General features: G+C 40.7%; 1 protein-coding gene across 1 annotated transcript in view; it reads left to right on the top strand.

Annotated features, from left to right (window-relative positions):
• The window catches only part of ATF7IP2 (activating transcription factor 7 interacting protein 2), a 73,956-nt gene extending 66,348 nt beyond the window's left edge, over positions 1 to 7,608 (top strand). Inside the window, exons 8-11 of the mRNA XM_019650879.1 lie at positions 343 to 444; positions 865 to 934; positions 5,141 to 5,226; positions 6,410 to 7,608. Coding sequence (XP_019506424.1) covers positions 343 to 444; positions 865 to 934; positions 5,141 to 5,226; positions 6,410 to 6,823 — 672 coding nt within the window. The 3' untranslated portion in view covers positions 6,824 to 7,608. The remainder of the gene's footprint in view (positions 1 to 342; positions 445 to 864; positions 935 to 5,140; positions 5,227 to 6,409) is intronic.
• Positions 7,609 to 8,780: the final 1,172 nt, after the last annotated feature.

The raw sequence follows: 8,780 nt of genomic DNA on the forward strand, positions 1-8,780 counted from the left end.
GCTTTCTGCTGGTTTTAGGAGGAATGCTCCCCAGCCATCTCAGATAGCCTTGTCTAAAGATACTGTGAATAAAAAAATGTGTACCTTTCCAAGTTTATTTCCTCAAATGCTATTAATTTACAGATAGATTTTCAAAACAGAGCTATTAATATAGTTATAAAATTACAGAAGGACAAAATCTTTCAAACCAAATTGACATTTAACTTGCTCATCAGTCTTCGGAATAGGTAAAGTCAATTGAGTTAATTTTTATGATTATATAAATGGTTAAATAGCAGTCCCGTTATTACTGTGTTTCAGCATTATATATTTACAAAGCCCATAAATATTTAATAGTTTAATAAACTTGTCAAATATTTATATTTTAATCATTTTCTTTCAGATACTGGAAAAACTACATCAGGAAATTCTAACAATTCACCTGATGCCGAAACTGAAATTATGGTAGATAATAAATATTGTCTTTGAATGTTGTTTATTTGAATATGTTAGTTCTAGGAACTTTAGTGTTGCTCATGTTGAATGACTGAGCTTTGTTATTCATTCTTTGGGAGATTCTTTCTCTGAGAAATTAATGTCTGACTAGTTAGCATAACCAGGTTCCAGTTTAGCTTAAACATTAACAAGCAAACAGCTCCTGACTGACATATTTTACAGCCATACTTACCAAATTTACTTAGACTCTGCTTAGTCATATTTTCAGACACTATACAGCATTTTATGAGCTTCTCTTTTATAGTAGAGTTAGAAGACCTAGAGAATGTTTAGTCTCTAGCTTCTATATACTAATTTAAAATATGTGTTTTATTTTTTAAAAACATTTTCTGCTACTAAGGTAAAATATCTTTTAACATAACTTTTCAGACTATAAAGAGAAAGAAGCTTGATTCTGTGATTGATCTGACAAAAGAAGGCTTATCGAACTGCAACACAGGTAAAGGATTTATCTTTCTTTTTTAAAAAAGAGGGAAGGGTGACAACTCAAAACATACTTGACCTGTTTATAAAGTTTGTTTTAGTGTGTTACTATGTGTGTGTTTATAACTCCATGCAATTTTATCACATGTAGATCCATGTAACTGCTGCCACAATCAAATGACACAGCTGTCGTATCACTCCAAGGTTCCCTGTGCTTACTCCTGTATAGCCACACCTACCTCCTGCCCCCGGTCTCTAAGCCCTGGCCACCAGTCATCTCTTCCTACCTCTATAATGATGTTATTCCAGGGATGTTACCGTATTTCCCCATGTATAAGACTCACCCTTTCCCGAAAAATTTGGGGTCTAAAAACTGGGTGCATCTTATACAGTGGTTGTAGATTTTTTTACTTGCATTTCCCACAAGTGATGAGGAGTTGTATGAATTTTATGGTGAATAAAACTTGAGTTCATTAACTTTATGGAATACATTTTTTCAAATTTCGGGCCTCAAAATTAAGGTCTTATACATGGGAGCGTTTTATATATGGGGAAATATGGTATATTAATGTGATGACACAGTGTGTATCCTTCTGCAATTGGTGCCTTTCACTTAGCCTAATTCCCCGTGGGGATCATCTAAGTTGTGTGTATCACTAGTGCTTTTATGGCTGAGTAGTATTCCATGGTATGGATACAACATAGTTTAGCCATTCACTCAGTGAAAGACATCTGGGTTGTTTGGGGCTGTTATGAATCTCTTTTCTACCTCTGGCACACACGTTTTCTTCCTTAACCATAACAATAGCAGTTGTGAGAGGATGCTAGGGCATGTAAACAAATCCAGCAAAAGGCACTGGAGCGAAAATGGAGAGCCTTTATTCAAATAATAGTTTATAAACCAGGAATACGCAGCCTCCGGCAGAAACTGAAAGTGTGCTCCACCAAGATACAGGAGAGGCCGTTTGTTATGGAAAACTTCCCACGAGTAGTTATAATTTTAGTCCATTTCATGTAAATGAGGTTTCCTAATTGGATTGGATTGGTTGGTATAAATGCCAATTAGGGTACATTTCGTGCACTTCTTATTGGTCAGGTCAGGTCACAGTCTATTGGCTGGGTGATAACATGGCTTTGACAGAATAAAGGACTTCTCTGTAGTGGTTGCCTAAGGCGGCATAAACATGCACGCTGGGTTTAGTGTGGGAAACCGAAAGTTCAGTTTGTGGTTCTTCCCGGCTCACAGTACGTAAGAGGCCATGTCAGTAAACAGCCACTAGACACTCATTTTGAACTTAGGCCCAGTTAACCATAGGGAGTTTGAGTTCTCTCAATAGATGAATTTTTCTCGGGGTTCACAAGCATAACATGAAAATGTAGAGGGAGAGTGACAATAGTGCCCTTCTCAGATTTAAACAAAAAAAAAAGTAAAATACAGTCCCCTGGGGCCAGTAATCAGGTATAAGGGTTCATCTCTTAATAAGCAATTGAATGTTTATGGTACTTTTTTGAGGAAATGTTTGAATTCCACTTATTAACATTAGTAAATGATGTAATATTTTAAAATGGAGATTAGGATAGGAAGTAAGTAATCTAGTTCCTCTTCCCCTTTCAACTGTGGATCCCACAAGGGCAAGAACCATTGGAATCTCCAGGCACCTCATGATAGAATTTTAAAAACCCTTCAATTTCCAGTTTCAAGATGAAGATTAAAAATATAAATTTGAAAAATGAATTGGAGTCCATATGAAGTAATGTTACCTTTTAATGATTAAGATTACAAAGTGGTTTCTAAACTATATACATGACGTAGGATTTGAGATACTAAAAAGTAATGTAAAAAGTAAGAACACATTCATTCAGTGCTTAACAAAATAAATCATGCCTCTAACTTAGGGGCTTGTTTGAAATCTAGCAATTGGAAAGATAGATGGTGCTAAGTCATGACGCTAACTCATGGTACTAGGAGTCTGTCTTGTAGAATGTCCAGTTCTGAATAAGCGTCAGGTCAAACTTGGACCATTTCCCATATTCCCAGACTCGGTGAATTAGGCTATCACCAGCTCACCCCATTTCCCAAGCCAGAGTGGAAGAGTCACTTGACTCTCAGATCTGCCTCATCTGATCTGAAAACTGACTATCTAGCCCAGGGGTCGGCAAACTTTTGAGACGGAACGCACCCAAAGAACCACATGTGGCTCATGAGCTGCAGTTTGCCAACCCCTGACCTAGCCCATCAGTTCTGTCTCCTAAAAAGCTAACAGGTCTGGTTCATATTTTTCCTCCTTTCAGAATTCCATCACCTTTAGCCTGGCCTATTGCCATAACTTAGTAATTAATATTTCTGCCCTAACTCACTGCTTTTAATGAATGTTCCAAGCTGCCACTAAAATATTATTTCTTAGATACAAATCTGGTTATGTTTTTGTCTTTAGGATAAAATCTAAATGATTTTAACAAGATATACAAATCCTTAATGACCTAGATCCTGAAAATTTTTCTAGCTTCCTCTTCTACAAACTGTTGAAAGAAGAAATGATAGTTATGGAAAGTCATGTTTGTTAGAACCTTTTTTTGCAAGAAACTGTTCTCTTGATAATTTAAAGGTTATTTGTATCAGCTCTTGTGTGATGATTAACCTATAGGTTTGCTTTCCCAAATCTAGTTCTAAGTAATTAAACCAGTTTAAAAAGGCTGTACATACTCTTAACAATTAAAATCATAAAGCCATTACCTCTTCTAAAAAGGTTTTTTAACACCAGTAAATAAAGTGACTAATAAATTAACTTTGAAACACAATGCAGACTCTTATTTATCTTTGTCAGTCAAAAGAAAAAATACAAATAACAAATTTCATTTGGGGAGATTCCTAAAGTATATTAAACAGTTATATCACTACATACACAATGAATCTAAAATGCTTTTTTACTGCTTATTAGATATGTTCCAATTTCTGAGGTTTTTAGAGGTTAGCATTCTACTCAGCCCTGCTACTTTCCAATATGAAGCCCCTTTTCTTACCATCCCCATATATACCATATTTCCCCAAGTATAAGATGCACCCTTTCTCGAATAATTTGGGGCCTAAAAACTGGGTGCGTCTTATACAGTGGTTGTATGAGCGCCCCCAAAAAAAACAAGCACGAAAAAAGCGGGAAATGCAAGTAAAAAAACCTACAACCACTGTATAAGACGCACCCAGTTTTTAGACCCCCAAATCTTTAGAAAAAGGGTGCATCTCATACATGGGGCAATACAGACTCTTCCCAGTTGTTTCAAAAGCTCTTATCCTCACACCCACATGTTCCCTGTTTTCCCCTTTTCTTTCTTCCTCTCACCATCTCGCTCTCTCTTCCATTCTCCCTTCTGTCCCTCCGCCTCCCTTTCCTTTTGTTGGGAACAGAGTTTAACCGTGTCGCAAATAAAGACACGTGAAGTCGAAAGTCACTCGGCAAGGCAGACTTTACTTCTGCAAAAGGGTGCAGAGCCACCGTAAATCGGTCTAAGCAAGCACACTGGTGAGCGGGCAGACCACTCAACTTTTATCCCTGACGCAGGTGTCACTATGTCGTACTCCAATGGCTAGAGTGTGACCAAACAATCTAAATCGATTGGCTAATAGAAAAGCAAGATCTGCCTAGCTACCGGCTTCAGTTAAGCTAAGAATGGGAAGGAAGTGGGGTGTTGGGCTAACATTGCCGGCAGGATGCATATCCTGCTGGCTTTTGATAGAATAGGCTGTGGTTTACTTTTAACACTTTCCGCAGTCCACAATTTGTGTCTAATTCCCTAGGCTAACATAGACCTCAACAGTAGAGGTTTCATAACCCCAGCCTGTAGGATTTTTAGCTTGAATTCCCAGAGCTGGGGTCTCATACGCATGCGGAATTGTAAATAGCTCTGTGTTTGCATTCACCCTGTTGACCATCCCTTAGGCCATTGAGCAGGAGCTCCCTCCCCAGTGTAACTTTTCCTAGTTCCCAGTTACATGATGACTTAACTACCTACAGTGGGGATTTTTTGTCATGTTAAAGAAAAATTCTCCATATTTGGGAACTTTGGATCTTGAACTTTTATCAAAAGTTTATCTTCCTATTTCACAGTTTTGTAATTTTAGCTCACATTTAATTATCACCCAAGACATAAAGTATTCTTCGCTTAAAGGCTAAGGGATTGATTATTGCAGATCAATTTAACTTCTTAAACCTTGTGTTGTTCACAGAAAGTCCAGTATCCACTCTGGAGTCTCCTATGAAAACTATTTCAATCTCAAAAGAGACAATCCCAGTGGCACAAACCGCAATCCAGGTACTGATACAAAATGCTGCGTAGGGGACAGTCATTCCAAACTGAGTGGAAATGGAAGTGCCCATTTTGCTCATGAAGAAATATTTGGGTCACATTTCAGTTTAGAAAACACTTCAGTGTGCTTTTTAAAATGTGCTATTGTGAGTCTACTTGTGCAATTAAAATAATGTAATCGATTTTTCCAGAAGATACAGAGATTAAAACAAATACCATTTTTCTCCACAAATTGGAAAAGATTTTTTTTTTTTCTTTAAAGAATTTTTTTGGGCAGCCAGTTAGCTCAGGTGGTTAGAGTGCAGGTTCATAACACCGGGGTTGCTGGTTCGATTCTCACATGGGCTGCCGAGCTGCCCATGTTTTGTGTACACAGAACACAATGCTTAGCTAATTTTATTATATATGCATACAAACAAATTGGGGCGGAACCTCAATCTGTTTGTTTTTTTTTAACTTTATTGGGGAACAGTGTTTTTCCCAGGACCCATCAGCTCCAAGTCAAGTTGTTGACCTTCAATCTTAGTTGTGAAAGGTGCAGCTCAGCTCCAAGTCCAGTCGCCATTTTCAGTCTAGTTGCGAGGGGCGCAGCCCACCATCCCATGCGGGAGTCGAACCGGCAACCTTGTTAAAAGCACATGCTCTAACCTGAGCAATCCGGCAGCCCACTGGCAGCTCAGCTCGTTGTTGTCTTCAGTCTAGTTGTGGAGGGCACAGCTCACTGGCCCATGTGGGAATCGAACCGGCAACCCTGTTGCTCAGAGCTCGCGCTCTAACCAACCGAGCCACCCGGCCATCCCAAAGAGTTTTGTTTTAGGAGTAATAGCCATTGTTGATGAGGCTGGAGGGAAATGGATAGTCTTGTACTCTCACACTTTTCATTTGAGTTAGCACAGTGTTTAGGAATACAACTTGGAAATGAGATGGAATATTATACGAAATGTCTGGGACCTAACCCATTCTGGAATAGGATATTCCAGAGTATAGAAATCTCAACTTCAAAAGACGTTAAGCTTGAAAAGACTGGATCCAGCCTCACATATTCTTTTGAAGCATCCTTTGTTCTTAGGGTTTTGTTAAATGGATTGAGGAATGCGAAATAATAATCTTGTAGAACTGCAGTTGACCACTTTCAAATAATTAGAACCTAGCAGTTCATCTCACTAAACTTTCTGTAAATGTGTTTCAGGTTCCTGAGTCCTTTGAGCACCTGCCACCTCTCCCGGAACCACCAACACCCAACCCCGAGATGGTGGACAAAATCCGGGACACCCTCCCTCCCCAGAAGGCTGAGCTCAAAGTGAAGCGGGTTCTGAGACCCAGGGGCATCGCCCTGACCTGGAACATAACCAAAATCAACCCCAAGTGCGCACCTGTGGAAAGCTATCACCTCTTCCTGTGCCACGAGAACACTAGTAACAAGCCAGCTTGGAAGAAAATTGGAGAAATTAAAGCTTTACCACTACCAATGGCCTGCACTTTATCTCAGTTTTTAAATTCCAGCAAATACTATTTTACTGTCCAATCGAAAGACATTTTTGGGCGCTACGGACCATTTTGCGATATAAAATCTATCTCCGGGTTTTCTGACACCCTTACCTAAAAGAAAGTCTTCATTAACTGTATGTTGTACTACATTTTGCTTTGTTTTTCATATTTAAGTTGTCTGGTTTACAATGTTCCTCTAACACTATTTGCCATTGTAAAGATCAGTAAGGTTATGAACCCTTTGTGCAGGGACAGCCCTCTTCCCTGAGTTGTGGTGGCCTCTAGTTTCATGGATTTCTGATTTGCATTCGATACGTGCTTCCAATGGATATGTTCCAGAGCAAACACTATCATGGACCCTTGTCTCTGAGATGTGCTGGGTATAATCTCTTTAGTGACGATGACGTTGCTGCTGCTCTCAGAAGCCCTAGGATAAAAGCAGCCACCGTTTCCTCTTGACAATCAGGTGTGCTTTCGGTGGCCTGCTTATGGTCAGCGTAGGAAGAAACTGCTTCTGGGGCCAGGTTATCCCTGGCGTGCATCTCCACCAAGGTTTGATGAAAGTACATGTCTTCCCAGTCTGTTCAGATTCTAAGGGCTGTTAGTTTATGCCCCCACCTCCTGTTTGTTTGTTTTTTTGTCATTTTTGTTAATCATTTGGGGAACTAGTCTGGAGGTTTCCCCTCAATCTGTTTGTGTACATATATAATAAAATTAGTCAAGCATTGTGTGCTGTGTACACAAAACATACACTATCTTTTATAAAAGCATCCAACCCCCTATTTCAGTTCAGGAAAATGGAATTGTTTGCCTTAGATTAAAGGCTTTAATTTGCTGATTCTCTAACGTGGCCCTTTGCTCACTTCCTGGCCAGCGTCATTACTTGAAGAAAGAATGTAACACCAAGGTGCTCCCTAGAGGTGTCCTGTGCTTCCTCTGTGTGAGGGAGCCCTGAGGTGATGCTGTGGCTGGCACAAGGACCTCAACAAGTGAACAGACTTGACAGGTGTAAGTCAGGGCCCAATGGGACAAACGGGGGCGGGGGGGGGGATGCTGAGAAAACAGAAAAATAATTATTCGTGTGCAAGACAGTCTGTTTGAGAGATGCATTCTCTCCTGGGACACAGTGAAAGTTCAGGCCTCAGAGGCACTGAGATTTTTCAAAATGAACAAGGAATGGTTTTCCTTGGCACTTTGTGGATGCTTTAAATAAAGCTGTTATTTTTCAGCCTCCTGTCTTTCTAAAACATTACGAGTGAAAAAGCCAGATTCGGAACTGAGTTTAATGAGAGGAGCTGCCCTCGGAGGTCCCGTTTCAGGCTTGGAGCAATGGAGGGCACCCTGCAGCCAGAACAGGGCATCACTTTGGGGAGGGCTGTAGCTTGGGTTGCCGTAGATCAGATGCTCACTCGCCTAAGCGAAGCCCAAAGATCAGAAACAAAGTGACTCTCCATCTCCAACCAGCACATCTGCAGTGTTGATCGGCACACAAGCCTTCATCAAAAGAGCTTTCACGGTAACGGACAAGAGAACAAGCGTCTTAGAGTTGGTGGCTTTTCCAAAAGCGTTTGTGTTGGAGGGGCAAGGGCAAAGCTCACCACTGCTACTGTCAGTGACACCACAAGAGAGCCAGCTAAGGACCAGAAAGACCCAGTCCATGGCACGCTGCACGTGCTCCAGGTGGGACACCTGTCTGCCTCCTTTGAGTAACAGGACCAAGCGCTGGGGAACTAACCTTGAATACACCGAGAAAAGGCAACGGGGTAGCTCACAGAATCACCAGGGAGCTGGGAGATGCCAGCTTGGAAAACAGGCAGGAAAAAAAACGGCGGCAAACTCGTTAAGTTTCAAACCTGAATTTGTGCAATTCACATCCCACCACATAATGATTATGGTAAGACATTTTCATCCCATTTTAAAGATGGGGAAACAGGCCCAGAAAGCTCAGCTTGCCCAAGTCACAGAGACCCGGCCTATTCAAAGCCAGCGCCCTGGGCCTGAGTTCCCAGTGTATAAACCACACTGCACTGCCTCGTGGGGACCAGACAGGACAGGAAGAAGTCACTGCTGTC

Source organism: Hipposideros armiger, unplaced genomic scaffold, assembly GCF_001890085.2.
Source record: "Hipposideros armiger isolate ML-2016 unplaced genomic scaffold, ASM189008v1 scaffold_149, whole genome shotgun sequence".
NCBI lineage: Eukaryota > Metazoa > Chordata > Mammalia > Chiroptera > Hipposideridae > Hipposideros > Hipposideros armiger.